The following is a 19968-nucleotide window of genomic DNA, read 5'->3' as shown; positions in this document are numbered from 1 at the left end:
GGCCCTCATCCAAAGTGTGCAACACTGAGGAATGAACAGCGCTGAGCTTTCAGAGGCTGGGAGATGGCAGTGACAGGTTTCACACTGGAAGACTTTGAGTAGTTTTAGTTTCATTGCCCTAGCAAGATTGGTGGTTAATAAAGCCGAGAACAAAGTTTACAACAAATAAAGTTATGGGGAGTGGTGAGAACTTAAAGTCAGACTGAGCTGCACCTAAAACATAGACAAAGTAAATTCAGAAAATATACGTTTGAAGTGTTGTAAAGGCTTCAAAGTTCACTCAACAAGCAAGTTCTTTTAATAAAATGAATATGTTCGAATCAAAAAGTAAGGGAGTTAGCATATCACCAATTGCTCCATCTTTACGTAGCACTCAGAAAACAGTGTCTGCAAGCTGCAGTTGGTCAACGGTCAAATACAGACATAAAAGTTGGAGCGGCAGCAGCGGCAGGAAGAGACACAGACACGGATGGGGGGGTTACGAAGCAGTGTGAAAGACAATCTGCAGTGATCCTGCAGGTGTGACAGACAGGCGGACATATGACGGTCAACATAATGACCTTGATGAATACGTCTTTACTTAGCTGATTTTTGTCACTGGCTTTGCTCCCTTCCTGTTAACCGTTTCATTCCAACCTACCACGTTTCATATTTGAAATAAGATTCGTCTTTCTGGCCAGGGCTTCAGTTTAACTGTGTGTTAACAACGTTTCACATGCATTCTCCTCTCAGCTGCATTTTTATCACAGCTACCATCACCGTGCGGTATACAGTATGAGCGTGATTTGCTGCTGAGGCTTTGACCCAGAGTCTCGTCCACAAATCTGAAATAAAATCTGAGCTTTGGACTTGCTGACTGCCTGTCACGGAGCTACACAAGTCTGTGCAGACCGAGGTTAACACGAGACCATCATCGGGTGCTGGGAACCTAAATAAATGGAGATGGTACGGAGCAGTGAAACCCAGTGGATTTTATGACTTTCAAGTGAAAATATTAATCCCTTTGCATGAAGGGAAGCTAAAAAACGGCACAGATGAACAGCACAAATTGGCCAGACAGCAGAAGTCTAAATCCTACTATAGTCTATGTAGTTGTTTAAAAAACAGGATGTTGAGTATCAGGACATTGGCAAATAAATATTAGGAACAGCAATATTAAAGACTCAGTCATGCCACCTAAACATTTCCACAGCATTTTCACTGTTCAGCTATTATTTTATGTCTACATCTAATAATAAACCACCGTAAATACTCCTTGGTTCAAGTTAGCACAAGCTATTTTCCACCTTAAGCGACTGGTGCCTGGACACCAAGTCCAGTCCAAACAAATGAGCTGGTTCTCACTGGAGAAATTAACACACTTGTATTACAAGCACATGGCAATGCAGCTGAGCCCCAGAAAAAAATCTTCACGTCCACTTTTGACATTCAGACATTTTTTATTTTTTTTTTAATTCTTCGGGTTGGCTAAGTAATGTAAATAGAAAGGCTTTTATAAACTAAATGTAAGTGGCTTGTTGTAGTGGAAAATAAATTTTCTGCTAGAGCAGCTTAATAGCTGTCGTTCACAGGGCGAACACGTATTCATGTCAGAGAGGTGTGGATTTTATACATTTTAATTAAATATCAGATATTTCTATTTGCACTCAAAAGCCTACTGGAAGTGTGTGAAATCATGGCCAACATTTGCTGGGCTGCAACACAAGCGTTTTACCATTACACACTCACATTGAGCATTAATTATTAGTAATAATATTTATCATCATGAAGAATTAAGACATTAATAATAAGAGCAGATCCAGAGAGTGACTGAGACAGGAAATGTTACTAAATGATGATCACTGTGTTCATTATTAAACAGTAAGATGAATGTTTGAACTGGCTAGCACCTCACAGTCACTGAAGAAGAGGACAGTGCAGACAGCAAACACACATGTAGCAGTCTACTGTATAACCTATGGACTGCATATGCACATTGGTGCAGAACCAATGGCATATTTCCACAGTCGACATCACATCTGAAAAGTGTCACATGCCAGGTCAGCACAGCGGACATTTCTCCCTGCTATTCACTGATAAGTCTGACAGCTGAGTATTCTTCTAATCCTGCAGAAATGCTGCAGGAGAAGGCTTCAACTGTGACGGATGAACGCATGAGCCGGGTCCAGACCGGCGGGGAGACGGATCTCCTTCCAGACCAATCACGACTGGGTCTGTCCACAGCTCCCACCGTTCCCAGCACCAGTGAGCCTGATCAGGTACTCAAAGAGGCCGCTGAGAGTTGGCTACTATAGCTGCTGTTAGTAGACTGTTGAATAACGCAGCGGTTACTGTCTGGACAGCTAGGACTTTATTAAATGGGATGATATGACTAGGATGCTTTAAGTTATTTGTTGGCAAGGTCCAGAGTCCAATAAGTATCAACGCTGCCTAAAGTCAGCTTTTTATGAATTGTACTTTGAACAATCTTTTAAATACATCTGTGACTAAAAAGCTGGAGTGAATATTTAATGTAACATTTAATGTAGATGGTTTTAAAAGTTTATAAGCAAATGTATTAAATTTGTACTGAATGATTTGAACTGTTTTAAGTTGATTTCCGCTCTCTTTCAGAACATTGAGAACATTAAGGTCGTTCTTCATGAGAGGGAGCTGTGGAAGAAGTTCCACGAGGCCGGCACAGAGATGATCATCACCAAAGCAGGGAGGTTAGTAAAGCCGTCTATCTCTCAGGTACATATTTAGGTTAGAAGTTGGTGACATTTAAACATGTTTCTAAGATACAGAGTGTGTGCTTGTTTGGTGGCCTAACTTTTTTTTAGAACTGAGTAGGAATGACGTGTTCAGAATTAAATTCACATGACATCAGCTTTTCAAAGTGTTTTATTATAACTGCTCCGTCGTAGCTACATTTTGGAAGTTGTTAATGATTGTAACTAAATGTAGAGAGGGTATTAATGCCGCTGCAGGTTACGAAACTACAAAATATTTCGTCCATTGAATCCTAACATGTAAACTAACAAGGAAACTGTAGTCAGACAAATGCAGTGTTGTAAAACATTTAACAGTTTGCTCAGCGGAGTAGGAGAACAAATAAAAAGTAAGTGGCTTAAAATTAAACTTAATTACAGCACAGTAAATGTAAGTGATTATCTTCCACATCTGTTAATGGTGAATCATCGGGTCCAGTGACAGATCTACAAAGGTTTACATGGGGTGGAAAGAGGTTTTGGCAGGGTGGCATGGAAGGGCACTCTATGTGGGGGTCCCCACGGATAAAAGTTATGGCTCTATCGTTACAGTACTTTGATTGATTCCTCTCTCAGTTCTCCTTCTCTTCGTTCTCTGGCTTTGTGTCTTCTCTCTCTTTCCCACTGTGTTCTTCTTTTCCATCATATTTTTTTTTGTCAAGTCTTCAGTATGTGCTTGCAGAAAAATCTGCTAATATTGCTAATTTTTTTTAAAATTTATTTTCAAGGCACAGCTTTTTGTTGTTGGTTTATTTATTTTTTTGTGTGTGTGTGTGTGGGGGGGGGGGTCGGGGGTCTAGAGTTGTACAGCTATTATGAAAATTATAAAATTGTCATAAAAAATCTATTCTTATAAAAAATACCAACATATTTCAGTGTTTGCTAGTCAAGAAAGAGAAAAGTTTCTCAAAATAACTTTGATATAACCGAAATAACCGGTGATATTTATCTATGTTACAGTTTACAGTTTTAGGGGCTGAAAACTTGAGGGGGGCGTGGGGGGCTGGACTGGGCAGGTTCAACCTCTTAGCCCTCTGTAGATCCACTCCTGATAATGTCTGGGCTTCGGAACAAAGTTCCTTCAAATAACATAACTCATTACAGCATTTATATCAGAGTTTATTAATCGCAAATAATGATGAATTGGCTTGAATTCCCGAAAGGAAAAAAAAAACAAAAAAACAGTTTCACTGGATTTTCCCCAAGATGTCAACAGAAACTTGGAAAATGTTTAATATGTTGCTAGTCACGTAATCTATTAGAAGCTAACCGTAATCTTCAGCTCAAAAATATGTAAGTTTTGTGGAAAATACTACAGAAAGTGATTTTCAAGTTGGCGATTCATTGCACAAAACAAGTATTACACCCTTCTGTAAGCATCCCTTTAGACGACTAACAGTAACGTACAGTAGTTATAACTTCGATTTCAAGACGAGACAGAAAGTTCCTGCTGCAGAGACGGCATAATTGAAAACACAATTGACCGCTCAGCTTTCTGGATTTAATGCGACCTGAGGATTAGATAGTGAGGCCGTTGGACATTAACCAGAGAATGAGTACACTCTCAAATCGACCTCCGCCTCTCATTTCTCATGGGATGTTTTTTTCCCAGTGAAAAAAAATGTAAAAGGTCACCACATTTTTTCCTTAATGCTGCATAACCATAAGAGATGGGCTTTCCCTTGTCCAGCTGATAAAGTGGGCTCTGAATCCTTAAAGCCCTTTGAAGGGCTGTTCCGTGGTGTAGCTGTGCAGCTGTGTGGAAAACCTGCCCGGGGTTTACCTGCAGTAAGTCTGCTGTAGACACATCGAAGGTCACTGATAAACTGACTTCTTCCTTCAGGAGCAACGGCGCTGAAAATGAAAATGATATGAAGACCAGAGTGAATTATTCAAGCAGGTTTTGAATAGTGCATGCGGAGCTGCTCGCTGTCTCAACATGGCAGGAGATACGTGGAAAGGAGCATGGCCCAGTAAAGCAGTAAGACATGGTTGAGCAGACAAGAAAGTGTGTCTAATAATTCAAACTGGGCTCAGATTATTTGAGTGTTATTAGGTGTTAATATTCTGTCAAATCTGTGTCACCTGGCACAATAGTGACAGATTTGTCTAGCAGTCAGGGGCAGATACTAAATCATAGAACAGAAGCCAAATTATTCGAGGGACCTAATTAATTATTATTAATTATTATTATTTATGTGATAGGTTACAGACCACTGCAAATAACCAGAATAAAATAAAGAAGAAGGAGTGCTACAGCCTAGACTGAGTAAAAATGTGTACAAGAAAGACCTTTGAAAGCACAAAATAAAATGCAATGTGACAGTGCACAATATGTGGTTCAGTGCTGCTTGAGAAGGAAGTCAAATATCTGGGGGGGAAACACAACAGTTATACTCAACCCAGCCTTAAATATTAAATAAAAGAGAACCAAGAGTCTACATTCATGCTAGCTAGATACAGCTTTAAAGAGGCGCTGGCAATGGCTGAAGACTGAAATATACCGCTTACAATCTTAGTTAACTGTGCTATAGAAGGTATATTTGTAATTAGCACTAAATGCATAGGACAGATAAGGCTAAATATCACCAGAAATCTGCCTGTAAAGTGTTGGGCAAGCTGAAGTTATGGCCCGCCAGAGGATCAAAGAACCACAATTCATCTAGAGCACGGGATGCCGGTACTAAATTCCGTGGGGACACTTCTCCCCTGGCATAAATAATATGCACGAAGAGAAGTGTCCCCTTTTAAGAATTAAACCCCCTCTTCTTAGCTGCTAATGGAAAAAGCCATTTCCATTTAGATCAGCGACCACTGGTGACCACTGGGTCCTCTGCAGTTTTGATTGGGAGGTTGTTCTAAAATTTGCTTCTCCAGCCAATAAAATTTGTGCTTTTCCCTCATTACGGCCGACATGTATCATGAAAGATACATATCTATGGTTGGTAGGCGATTGGACGTCGAGACTCTACAGTCAATTCATGTGACACAGAAAGTGATAATGTATTCAAAAAGCATGGTTGTGTTATCAGATTATAAGATTGTGTAACCAAGGTGATTGGCTTTAAGTTGTGTATCTCTAAATATTTAATGATTTGATTTCATTTTATATACAAGTTAATCAAATGTTTGATTTTGTTTTATTGGTTTTCCCCCTTTCTCCTATCAAACACAAAATACCCTCTTTTCCCTTTGATTGGACAGTTTAAAACATTTTAAAAAAGGCCAATGAGAAGTGTAGCTCAGACACAATAAGTAGGTAGTTCAGTGGTTTATCAACTTTAGGGCTTCTGATACATTAAAAGTGTCTGCTTGTGATTCCAACGGCTTCAAGGTGACTAGAGAGTCTCTCTTTGTAAGATTATTTTTAGGCTTCATTTGAGTCGTAGTGAAGAGAGACAAGTAACGTGGGGAGAGAAATATGCATGACATGTACCCGAACCATCAGGGTTGTCCAAGCCGGCAACTTTAATGGTAAATAGTTAATGATTTTGTATATTAATGGGGCCTCTCTACCTATTACACAACATAGTGTACATCTACCTACTCGTTCACACAAGCACACAAACATTCAAACATCTGTGCCAAGCACTGGGGTTCAATGTCCTGCTTGAGGACACTTTGGCATTTGTCCATGCATCGGAGATCGAAACTGCTAACCTTCTGGTTCTTGAACAATTCATTCTAGCTGCTACTATGAAAGATTGATTTTGTTCTTTTTAGATCACACAGTTTTAGTGATTTATACCAACTAAATTGTGAGAACAAAACAGGACTGTGAGAGAAACGTAATGTTAAAGAAAAACTAAAAAAAAGTTTTATTTGGAATCAGATTTGTTTATACAACCTCTTGTGTGTCCATGAACAATACACAACAAAAGAAACCCAGTAAAATGGGAGCATATCCACATTTACAAGGGATGATGGAGAGATGATGGACTCAACTGTCACAACAAATCAGATTGTAAATCAAAACATGAAGCGGAAAAGAAACATAAAGTGAAGTGGGTGATGTTTCTAGCGTGGAGTAGAAGATTCTAGTGAGTGTTGATGCTTTGGTGGATGGAACTGAAACTCAAAGGTCACGAGCGAATGACGAGTAGAGCCGCGTCCGTGCTAAATGGCCGTAATGGATGCGCACTGTTGAGTCTGATGTGGACCGAAAGCTCGTGAGGGTGAGATCTGAAACAGACATTTCATGTCAAAATGTTAAGTGTTAGTTGTAATATTTTAAACATAACATGATAGACTCAGTGTCAGTTTAAACTGCAGACAGTCTGGATTACTGGTTGTGCCTCAAAGCAGCTGAAATTCAGCAGAAGTTTGAGCACGTGAGACGTGTTTTTGACCACTTCACTGGTATTTGGACGGAGATTCATCTAAAAACACAACATCAAAAAGTTAACAAGCTATGAGCGCCGATAAATTCTTTATAATAAATGAGGTGTTCTTACTGACACATGTTTAAACATTTAGACAAACTGCTGAAATCTAAAAACAACTAAAATGCAGATTTTGTTGTTTTAAAAAAGTTAGAAGTGTGCATCTGAACTTCATATTTTTCTCCCGTCATGAATGAATTGAACAATACTTACTGGCTTGTATCTTTACAGAACTGATCCCATGTATTTTATAGAGTGGCCCAAACCCCCAGTGGGTTAAGTTCCTGTCATTTAAATAAATGAAGCTATATATAGCACCACGAATGTAGAGGGGCGAAGCTGTGTTTTGATAATGGGGGAAGGATTGATTGTGGGTCATTAGGCTCTAATACATTAACAATGTTGGTGCCTTTAGTTGGGCCATATGTGTCACAAAATTTTAAAGTTTTAGTACAATGATGGAATTTTTGCAATAACATCACCACATTAAAACAACTGATCAAAATAGATGAATGAATGGTAAAGTAATGCAGATAAGGCAGTCAAACTACACCTAGTTTTACACAACAGCAGTGTACAGTAATAATGTTATTACTGGCGTCCTTTATAAGGTAGACAAAAGTTATTGGAACTTGGAAAGGGTTACAAAGACAATCTTATTAAAGTGATGCCCTGCTTTAAATAAAAAAAGTTTAGTGCAGAGGTGGCAGGGCAGAAGGCCAGAACCACCAGGCCGTCACCCAGGGGATCCCACATTTCCCCAACACTCTGACTTGAAACTGACTCAGTCCACTCCCAAGCAGCAACTAGCTGAGCCTAGAAGACTTGTTATGGTGAGTGTCATTGTCCAGGCGTAATCCTCCCTCTTCAAAGCACCCAGCGCAGCTCTTCCCTCAATCTCCCTCTCTGTACACAGCCCGTCAAGAGAGCAGCGGCGGGTTGATAAGAGGAATCCGGCGCCCACAATAGGCCCGACTTGACTAGGTCGTAGCGCTTCATCATCCCCCACCCCTGCCCCGACCCTCTTTTGATCTCGCCATGGTACTGGAGATTCCCAGAGAGGGAATGGATCACTGGAGGGCCTAAACATGTGGGATTGTTAAGAGAAACAGCTGGCTGGGCACAGAAACACACACACACCCTGACACTGATATCATACACACACTCGCCAACTTCCATTTCTCATGCTCCCCTTAAACTCACTCACTTAGTCACACCACCAAATGTATATGTATGCCTTCATGTTGTCGGGCTTTGAAAATAAGTTATCCTCAGTTGCAATACGCATGTATTTTAATAAACGTGGCACTGTGTAACATGTTTCATCGCATGAATCTGAGACAGGACCGCAGTGAAAGCCACTAAAACAGCTGACATAGACAATAAGGGCATTAAGGGTGGCCAAAAGGGGTACGACTTACATTATACCGTATGCAACATGGGAAATTATTGATCGATAAAATAACTACATGGGAGCGTCTGTTTTTGACTAATTCAGAGAATGAAATATCTAAAAATCTAAGACTGATCATCACATTTATAGAAAAAGTCAATAGCAACTTTACCCTTCCTTTTTCCTCAGGCTCTTTTCATCCTGATTCCAAACTACTGATCATCTGCAGTAATTCGTATGTATAAGTATAAATCCCATAGCAAACCTGTTGCACGTACTTTGAATGAATGCAGCCTCATTATTTTTTTTATGCACAAACTCTAGTCTACAGTTAAAATGCTTAATTCAGTAATTATTCAATTAACAGAAGTGTAAATGAAGACAATGTGGTGATTAATTAATAGCAAAAATGCTTAAAGCACCCTGATATCAACTTTAATAATTTGCTCCTTTTTTATCTTTTATTGTTAACTCAAGAGATTTTACACAAAAATCGATTTAATTGTCTTAATATGTGTGTCTTTGTTCTTTCTGACATTAGTCAATACCACATATTCATCGGTTGCAGCTACATTGTTCTCCCTAATATAATCATGTAAAATTTGATACAGTTTACAACATAAAGGTTCAATATAAGCTAAAACTATTTAAGTTTAAAAACTGGATATGACACAGGGTCAGATTGTTTAACAGTGCATGAAACACCTTCCCGTCTGTCTGGAATCAAGAGGCTGTGAAGTCCTACTGTGTATTTAACTTAATGCCATCAAGTATTACACAACTCTTCCACTGTACTGGACTCAGCACTTGGACAGGTGTGAAATTAGCAAAGGTGTGAACCACTCTCTGGCTTTTTGTGTATGTAACTGAGTGCACCATTGTGACTGCTGCTGAGAAGAGTTCGATTACCCTGATTTGCAGCCCTTTTGACTTATAAAATAACGTCATTAGTATTTATTTTATATTAGTTTATGCCTGCATGCGGCTGATTCCTCTGGCTGAACACACTCAGAGGAGTAAACAGAAGCAGATCCCCACATTAGGTAGTTACGGCCATATTATACAAATCCACAGGGCCACATGTGTTGACACAGGCCTCTCCATCTGCTCTGTCTGTGTGGTGTGAGTGGAGCCAGAGATGAGCAGAGGTCTGTTTTGAATGTTCCTCTAAGATTAACCCGTCTTTCAGTGAGGATGATAGCGGGACTGATCTCTCCTACTGATTGGATTTGAAGCCTGGGAGAGAGATTTGAATTACCTGCCCTCAATCCCCCTCATCTCCCACTGCCTTACGTGAGGGAGTATTTACAGTAACATGATCAGTACTATGAGCCTTTGAAGATGGGCATTTGCACCAATTGGAACAGCAAGTATAAAGATAGGGGTTTTGATGCTCCGCCATCCTCCCAGAAAAGCACGCAAGGCTGTTGCGAGTGTGTCATCTAGTGTTTGAATACGTTGCCACGGACAACATCCACAGATAAACTGCAGGCCTTTCTGACCGTAGCCTCTTAAGCAACGACGAGGGGGCTGTCTAAACTGTTGTCCAATCTGGGGTGCCATTAAAAACCACTTAGGGCTTTATAAGGGGGTGCAGAGCCCTTCGCAAAATTTCCTCTGGCACAGATGGGATGAAAATGTTTTTGGTTTCCCAGAAGAGGTCAGGAAAGGTAGCTCCCTTCATGTGTTTTATAGCCTTGACTGCTATATTAGCATATTCTGTCTTTTATTCCCGAGGCTTTTAAAAGATGAAAGATCGAGCGTGTTCCCATGCTTTTTTATGGCGTCTCACAAGTATGAGAGGATTTCAGTCCTCTCCCAAATAAATGCCTGCAGGGAGACAAATTATTACCAGGCCAGAAAATGTGAGACTTTGACAGAAAGGACAAATGTTAAGAAAAGGTTTGTCAAATGGGTCCCGGGGTTCGCCGCGCGGATAGTGTGGTGACCCACCCGTGTAGAAGTAATTTCATCCACTTAATGTTCGGCGTTGGTTTATATCAGGTTTCAGAGATGGCAGCTTCTCACTCTACTCGCATCTCAGTCCCGTGATCTTTGTGGGACCTTGCTCATCCCAATCCCTTATGAACTTCACCGAGCTACAATCAGCGAGCGGATCTTCATTTGCACTCTCCATGACAATACTACACACACCTCCCACACACACACACACACACACGCAACTGTTTGTTTACTACCTAGGAGATCCATTCATGAGAAGACAGAGAGTGTAGAACATTCGTTATTATTAGAAGAAATTACAAATGTCTATTTTTGGAATCTGTTATAGATATAAATGTTTAGATACAATCATTACCTTTTTTTTTTTCACTGCACAGAAGGTGCTTAAGCTAATAAATGTAAGGCTCAAAGGTAGACAGCTGACTTGCTGTTAAAGCCAATTAAGAGCCACTGAATTGTGTGACTGAGGTCAAGTTCATCAACAGTTTTCCTTTACAATCTTCAACAGGAGGATGTTTCCTAGCTACAAGGTTAAAGTGACCGGGATGAACCCCAAAACCAAATACATCCTGCTAATTGACATTGTTCCAGCTGATGACCACCGGTACAAATTCTGCGATAACAAGTGGTAAGTTTGTAAGAGCGGAAGTGTCTGAAAGCCGTTGTATTCCAGATTTACTGAGAGACCATGTGACTTTAGAAAGAAAAGCCTACAAATCATTAGTTAAACCTGTAAGCTATAAGGCACACTTTTGCAGTTCCCTTCAGTAGAAAACTATTCTAGTAATACATGTGCCTTATTTGCACCTGGTATTTCCAGGTCTGTATCTGCATCTGGCTACATTATGGAGATAATGCTATCTACGTGTCTTTGCATTAAAGCCTGGTATTACTTTGAATGTGGCTGCAATTTCATCCATTCATCCATCCATTCCCAATACAAAAATTAATGAGGTAAGACTAGCTGTCAACAGCCATGGCGTGTCGAGGTCATAGTGGGGAAGAATAGTTGCTGTATTAGCACCATTTCTTTTCCCATTGCAGACTTGCTTGAGTTAGGGCAATTTAAAAGTGTCCCTTAAATTTGTGGGAATGATGTCAAGCTAATACAGATTCTTTCTTTCCCGGATCAGTTACCTAGATAGAGGTCACATTTTCTTACCAGGCATATGACTGGGTATTGTAGTTTCTCAGTTTCGGTTGACCTAGATTAAATTTAATTATGGACGAAATGCTTTGACATGGACTGCAATGAGGTTTCAGCTTCAACCAAACAGTCAACATATAACCCTAACTACACCAAAACAGTCATTTCCAGGCTCAACATGTATTTCTGACAAGGGAAGGGACAAACGTCTGTATACCGTAGCTTAGGTTGGAAGGCTTTTGTACAGGGAACAGAAGGCGAGTACCCACTTTGAATACATACCACGAACAATGCTGGTTCATGGCTAGGGACGCGGACACAAATGCCTCAGGCTCACTGCCTGTCAGGGTGTTGGTAATTATAACTCAACTAATATGAGTTTTTGCATGACCAGATCACATCTTAGTAATGTTCTAAGGCCTGTCCTTAATACAGCCCTGGCCATGGCCATTGTTTGGGAACCCCCAAAGTCGCTATACAGGACCAAACCATGTTTAAATCATGCCTATATTGGGTAAAGAAAGAAAGAAAGAAAGAAAGAAAGAAAGAAGCAAGCTTCTGGACTGGAGTCAATATCTCTTCAGCTGACCTTGTATGTAGAGGTGATGACATTGCCGTGCTCCATCCATCAGTAAGACATAAAAGCTGGGGAAAAAAAAAAAAATGTTTTGCCAGGAAAAGCTGAAAAGAACACACACTCTCCAGCAGACCAGTCATTTTACTGCCATTTGTTTCTGATCTTGTGGCACGGCTTGCAGTCGTGGGTTCTGGTGTTCCTCAGCGACACCTTGGAGCAGCATAATTAGTAATGCTGTTTTAGCAGAGACCAGTGCCTTTCAGTCTAAGGGATTTAATACTGTGAGGGTTGAGGGCAGTGGTGTGCAGCTACGTTATGGTAACGGGGGTGGCATATTCCATGAAAAAAAAAGAATGAACTGCAGGCTGGAAAGCATGCATTGTTAAGTTTGCCTCTTCAATTCACTCTCAATCTGTTTTTAGGATGGTGGCTGGCAAGGCTGAGCCTGCAATGCCTGGCCGGCTTTATGTGCACCCCGATTCCCCGGCCACAGGAGCTCACTGGATGAGGCAACTGGTGTCATTTCAGAAGCTGAAGCTAACCAATAATCACCTGGATCCATTTGGGCATGTGAGTTTATACAGTACCTACAGAGAATATTAGTCATATGGAGAAAGAGTTGTTGCATTGTCATGTTTCTAGTCGCATGTTTCCAAGTTCTCAGATGTTAGCAGTTAAATCTGAGAATAAAATGTCCAACCATTTGAAATGAATTGTTACATCCACATACCTTATTGCTATAGTCCTGTGGATATTATCTATCTATCTAATAGTTGTCATGAATAAAACTACTAAAAGAAAATTACTGTTGTAAAAAAATAAAAGTCAAAGTCAGTTCCAACATTGTGAAGCTGTTTTTCAGAGGCAAATTCCTGATAGAAGGGTGGAAGGAGGTAAAAGAAGTGCATAAGGAGAAAGAGAGAGAGAGAGAGGCTGCAGAGGGAGGTGAAGAGTTTGATTGTGGCAGCGCTCCCCAGGGAGACTCTGGGATAGCTTGTCCGAAGCCATCCCATCAATGGGCGGGCTCATTAGGTTCATAACCTCTCAGATCAGTGGCGGGGCCTGCTGTCAGATTGAGTTGGGTGCCTGGCCAGTGAAAAGGGCGAGTAATGAGGACAGAGCAAGTTAGAGGCCAGGCAGGGCCCAGATGACGCCCAGACCAGGAGGTGTGTCAGCGCAGTGCCTCTCGGGGTGCACTGAAGGAACCCCCATTCAGTGCTAATTATGCTCATTACAGAATGTGTAAAAATGACTTATTTGACAATAGTTCTCATTCTCCTTCTTCGGTATAGCCTTGTATAATAAAGTAAACAAAGTGCCAACTACTGAAGGGTTCAGTGTCAAATAAAAAAAACATTTTTCCATATTTGGAATTTATGCGATGACCTAATTTCAAATGCAGGCCTGTGATCTAATTAAATTCTAACTAGCGGTTTGAAAAAAATGATTGGAAACATGTTATGCACAGAGTTTATTCACATTGCAGAGCAGTTGGAGTGCACACAGTAGAATCAGTGTTCAGAGGTCCATACCACAGGACTAAACACTATTTCTAAAGGTCCTATGAATCTTAATCTGTGACAGTGAGTCTTCTCTGTGTTGTAGATGACCCCACACTAACCAACATCCTGACTGAATAATTGACCTGCAATATGGCTGCAATGTGGCAGTGCAGAATCACATCACAGAGCTCGAATCGACATTTATATCATTACCACAATCATGTCCTAAGCTGAGTTTTAGCTATCCAAACGTAGATTTACCTGCACATACCGAGCTGATTTGTTGTAACAACCATACTTAGGGTTGCAAAGACAGAGAGGATTTTAAAATGGTTGTAATCTGGTTAGGGTTTGCAAAACAACTGTCCAACAGTGATGTTCTTATCCAATGGTAGGGCTGGATCATTACTTGCTATGCCGATTAAAAATATCCATTGCCCCTTCAGGACTCTTGCTTTGACTCCTATCAGCCAAAGCAAGTAACCGTGTCTGCATGTTTTTATATCGGTGGAGATGAAAGCAAGTGCTTTCTTTAGCTCTTCACTGATCTGAGGAACGCTTCCCTGATCACCACGTTCAGACAGTCACCCAAGAGTCTCCAGTGTCACGCTCAGACGGCATTGAGACAGGAGAGCAGACAAAGGTCAACAGAGAGCCTCTGGTGAACCAGCCAGTAGCTTATCTCTGTCTCCAGCCTGCCTCAGCAACAGGAGCATGTGAGCGAGGGGCCATTCTGTGTTCAACCTGAGCCTAGCTCCCCGCGCCCTCTTCAAACTTTGCCTCTCTTTGGGAGCCCCCTGGAGGAGAAGGCTCCTCGGGAGAGTGTCTGGCAAATGAGGAGGGGAGTCGAGGTGCAGAGCTTGACGTTTATTGGCCATGACAGAGCTGGACTAGTGATGACCCTGGCCTACTGTTGGTAACGCTTCGCTGCCCACAGCACTGCGCTGCAGTGACTGGAGTGATGCTAGTGAGCCGACCTGCAGCAACCCAAACACTTAAATATTGTGTGCACTCAACACATGCCACCTGCTATACTGATATACATCGATCTGACTCAACAGAAAGTGCGATGGAGATGAAATATGCAGAGAGAGCTGCACTGAACTAACTGATGCTAACTTTATACTTTCAGTCTCATTGTGGATTTGATCAGGGATGTGTAGTACTGCAACAAGCATGGGGCACTGTGTTGTTAAAATATACTCCAATCAGGCATAACATTATGACTACTGACAAGCCAAGTAAATAACATTGACAATCTTGTGAAAATTCTGCTGGGAAACCTTTGGACATGGCATTCGTGTAGATGTTACTTAGACATGTACCACCCACCTAGACTAGACCAGACCAGGCACCCCAACCCCATAGCAATGACACTCCTTGATGGCAGTAGTCATCCCCATCCGTAACAACCAAACAAACCGTTGTGTTTAGTTGTTCCTAAACAAAAACTAAAAAAAAATCATGAAAAACAGCACAAGGTGTTGACCTGGCCTCCAAATTCACGAGATCCCAAACTGATCAAGTATCTGTAGGATGCACTGGAACAAGCCTGATCCACAGAGACCCCTCCCCTCAACACATAGAACCCAAAATCCTCCACTAATGTCATTCTGTTGCCAGACACCATAGGACACCCTCAGAACGCCCATGCCCATTCTCTGTTAAGTCAGAACTGTTTTGGAAACACAAGGAAGACATACACAATATTAGACAGGTGGTCATAATGTTATGCCTGATCGGGGTATATCGTGTAGGATGCAAAGCCATATACCTCTTAGGAGCTGTGTTGTTGATCTGACACGCTGACCTGCTTTATGTCCTGGATCATTAACCTTTGTTGCTGAATAGAAACATCACTCAGTAGTGGATAGACGGAGAGAAGTCTCTCATGAGCAGTGCCTGTACAGGACATTTTTCTCTTGTTCCCTGGGACTGGGACACCTTTTTGTGTTGGTTTAACCTTTAAGTGCAGCTGGTATTATTTGCAAAATGGTGCTAAAAAGATGAAAGATTTGTACATGTCTTGTTGTACCACAGTGGCTGTGCTTAATGAACATTTGTTGATCTGTTGCCTTCTTTATCACTTCCCAGATCATCCTGAACTCGATGCACAAGTACCAGCCCAGACTACACATAGTCAAGGCCGATGAAAACAACGCGTTTGGATCAAAGAACACTGCTTACTGTACTCATGTCTTTCACGAGACAGCCTTCATCTCTGTAACCTCTTATCAAAACCACAAGGTACATCAACTCAATCACTGCATATACAGTGCCACAAATATGGATACAGTGGTATTACACTCACTGGAACGCTTACATTGTTTCTAGCTGTAGGTTGATTCAATTTAACCATGATGCCAAACATGAAATATCATATTTCTAGATTACTCAGCTGAAGATAGAAAACAATCCATTTGCCAAAGGATTTCGAGGCAGTGAAGAAGGAGATCTGCGCGTCTCAAGACTACAGGGGTATGTTCAGACAAAAAGAGTCCAGGGAAGTAAAACTGATCTTATACAACCATTCAGCCCGTTGTAACTCACTCGTAAACTTGATGTACTGTATATATAAACAGTTTCTACCTTGTTTATGCTACTCATCTACAGGAAAGAATATCCAGTCATTTCAAAGAACATGGTTCGGCAGAGGCTCATTTCCTCACACAGTCATCTAACAGGGAAACTTGGAGCAGGAGTTCTAACGGGTCATCCTCAAGTCCTGTCCTCTTATCAGTATGAGACTGGAGTTCCTCTGTCTAACTCAGACGCCCAAGATCCTATGTCGAACCACTTCCCTCAGAGCAGAGATCCCAGCCTTCTGTACCACTGCTTCAAACACAGAGGTATACTCATAGACATTGTTCGGTAATCATAGAAAATGACACAGAATACAACATACCCAGTAAGAAATCACTGCAGTTAATTATATCACTTTGCAGATAATGCCCGACACTTGGAGCTTGGATGCAAGCGGCCATATCTGGAGACATCATCTGCAGTCTCAGAGGAGCATTACTTTCGTTCACCTCCCTCTTACGAGTCACCCTTACTGTCTCATCCGTACTGCGCTGATGCGATCACTTCGAGAGAAGCTTGTATGTATGGTAGCATGGAAACAGAATCTGGATCTGGGGCAGCGGACACAGATGACCTGACCAACTCCCCTTCAATTAACTGCAACATGTGGGCTACAATGCAGCCCTATCCTCGCTATAGCATGGAGGGTGTCCCATACCAGCCCTTCACTGCTCACTTCACCAACTCTGCCACAGTCACCCCGGTGGTAGCACACCCTGCGTCGTCAATGGTGGCACGACCACAGACCGACTTGGGGGTATATAACTCAGCTACAGTCCAGCGAGGTTTGCCCATCATACCATCGTCCTCCTCCTCATCATCATCATCATGCTCCCCATCTGTCCCAGGATCAAGAGATAGGTCAGGCCATGCATCTCTGTACCACAAGAAGCCAGGATCACCACTCCGTCCACACAGAGATTTCTCAGCCTACTCCACACAAGGCTCTATATCAATCCGGGATCCGTCCTATCAGTACCAAGTGGGGCTGAGTAGCACAGGGAGTCACTGGACTGACAGCTAATGCAGGAGAATCCAGTTTTATCAAACATAAAAGTCCAATATCCCACTGTGGGTGTTAATGCCAAGCAATGGTGACGTATCACTATTGCATACAAGACTGTTTGTGGTGAACAGTACCTCTTTACTTATGCAGCGTAGTGTACTACAGTATATGTGATCAGATACAGTTAAGTGCTTACCAGGAGTTTGAGCAGCACTCGGAGTTCAACCATCAACGCAATGTTGTACCGAAAATAACAACAAGGTAACCAATGAGCAGGAAGACAAAGAAAATGGATAAGGGAAAATAAAGCAGCTGCTGTGCTTGCTCTATGAAGGAGGTCGTAAAGAACTGTTTGGATACATGACAGCTTCCCAGGGAAAAGAGAGCACTGAAGGTTTTATCATTTCATGCTGGGTTCCAACATTAAACAAAATCAAAGGATAAGATTGGCGTTATTATACTTTTTTTCCTTATTGTCAATAAATCACATTAAGAGACCAAAAATACAATGTGTTAGCTGATATCTGAAAAATCTGACTTTCCTGCCTTGTTTGTATCACCCATTTTCTTCATATCCCATTAGCTCCTACTGACCATTCAAATCTTACATTAGGTTGCAATTGTATAGTGTTGTTCAATTTTCATAAAAAGGTTGTTGCATATGTTGAAAAGTACAAGGTAAAGTCTGTGAGCTCGATCAGGCAGTCAACTCACATGGCATACATGTATATCTAACACTCCCTTTTTGATACGGCCACAATGCTAACCAGTCAGGTGTGCTGTCACTTGGTGCTACTATGATTCATGTGGCATTTCAAAAGCCCCTCTCCCACCCAATCAGCCGACCCTAGGCTCTGAGTATACCTTCACCTTATAGGGAATTTATTATGGGCCCTCCTCATGCCTTGACAGCAAACATAGGTGCTGTGTGTAGACTCACATAGTGTCCGTTCGATGAGAGGTGGAACTAAACACGTTAGAGTGTTTCCAGCAGCAGGACGGTACTGGATGTGTAGGACTGACTCGAAATAAGAAAAGAAAAATGTGTCTGTGGTTGCGGTAATTAAGGAATAGGTCAACCTGTGCAACAGTGTTGTCAATTAATGTGTTCATTTCGATATTTTCTTGGGATTTGTTGACTGTAAGAAAAAAAATATATAGTAGAATGTGACGTCAAAGGGATATCGCAAGCCTTTTGACTCCTGATTATTCAGATGTGCCAAAATCTGCTACATTTTTATGTGCATTGAGTACACTGCAATGTGAGATTAATCATTTCAGACACTTTTACAATCATCGTGCAAATGTTTTTTCCACACGTTAAAACAAGTGAAAGATACATCACAAAAGCACCCATCACCCACCCAACCCATCAAGAGTTGTTGACATATAGATGTAATCTCTATACAGTCTACTGGTCTACATGCCTGTTGGGTGAAACCAGCACCCATCTGAAGAAAACACCATGTTGCGAGTGACTGAGCCACACCACTGTGGTTGGTTGTAAAAGCCCGGTTCCAAACTCGTGACTCCAAAGAATCTCCTAGTGAAATGGGACTGCGAAGAACTCTCAGGCACAACCAGATGTGAGCTTAAAGGAGTACTGTTAAGCCATGGTAGTACCGGAAAAAAAGAGCTGCACACAAATCCCACTCCCAAATGACTAACTTGGAAAAAACCCTCGCAGGATTGCAAACACAAAACAGTCTGAGCAGACAGGGAGGCTGAAAGAAAAAGCCCTCAGTAGTGTTACTCCAGAGAGAACTTGCATTGACAAGGCCAGATTATTTGTAGGATATGATGGTTATCCCTCATGCATTACTGCATTTGTGCTTTATTTCATGTAAATTGAATATAACGTTTTTGAATATATTGACAGTTTTGCACACCTGAATAATAAACATTTCCATGCCTTGAACTGTTTGCTTTATTTCATTCAAGACAACTGCATCAGACACTTCTAATTTTATGAAATTACTGTTCAACTATATTAAAAAAATCTCTTTCATTATAAACCTTGGTTAGATTGTGCTGTTTTAATTGTGCTAAATTGTATTAACAGAGAAAGACTCTACAGGTGAGAATGGATTAAACTAATGCTAAGAGCGAGCACAGGAGGTGGTAGGCCCTGTTTACCATCCCTTGGTTAAATTAACCAAGCAGTTTTATCAGTTTAACCCCACATTAACCACAGTCATCCCCTAACCTTAATAGCTGCAGTGTGTTTGAAAAAACGATTCTCGTCTGGCGATAGGCTTGTGTTTTAACTGATGCACAAGAATATCATGACGATCTGCAAGCCAAGATTAGTAGACATTTTCTTGCATATGTGCAAAAACACAGTACAAAAAAAATAAAAATAAAAAAATTACATACCTGTCAAAAGACTTTACTACTACTACTAACCAATCAATCCTCAAATCACAAATCATGATGTTCAATATCACCTCTAGGATATTAAACCTGATTGGTTTCGAGATTATCACTTTGAAAAAGCTTACACAGTATACTTTATGCTTTTTGTTATGTAAGGAAACCAAAACCTATCAAGCTGGCCATTTAAATGTCATTTCCTCTCCTACATAAAGTATGCAAACATATGCATTTAATTTCAATTTGAGATCAAAAACCATATATTATTCATATGTTATGCATAGGAAAATCTA

General features: G+C 41.1%; 1 protein-coding gene across 1 annotated transcript; it reads left to right on the top strand.

Annotated features, from left to right (window-relative positions):
- The first annotated feature begins 1992 nt into the window (after positions 1-1992).
- tbx4 (T-box transcription factor 4) lies at positions 1993-18206 on the top strand. Its single transcript, XM_084558283.1, has 8 exons — positions 1993-2258; positions 2614-2708; positions 10996-11115; positions 12634-12781; positions 15808-15960; positions 16103-16191; positions 16327-16562; positions 16659-18206. Exons 1-8 carry the CDS (start codon positions 2115-2117, stop codon positions 17318-17320), a joined length of 1647 nt encoding a protein of 548 aa, XP_084414409.1. The 5' UTR covers positions 1993-2114; the 3' UTR covers positions 17321-18206.
- Positions 18207-19968: the final 1762 nt, after the last annotated feature.

Source organism: Chelon labrosus, assembly GCF_963514085.1.
Source record: "Chelon labrosus genome assembly, chromosome: 13".
NCBI classification, from domain to species: Eukaryota; Metazoa; Chordata; class Actinopteri; order Mugiliformes; family Mugilidae; genus Chelon; species Chelon labrosus.
The sequence above is the reverse complement of the archived record's forward strand: the minus strand, read 5'-3'. Positions and strand labels throughout refer to the sequence as shown.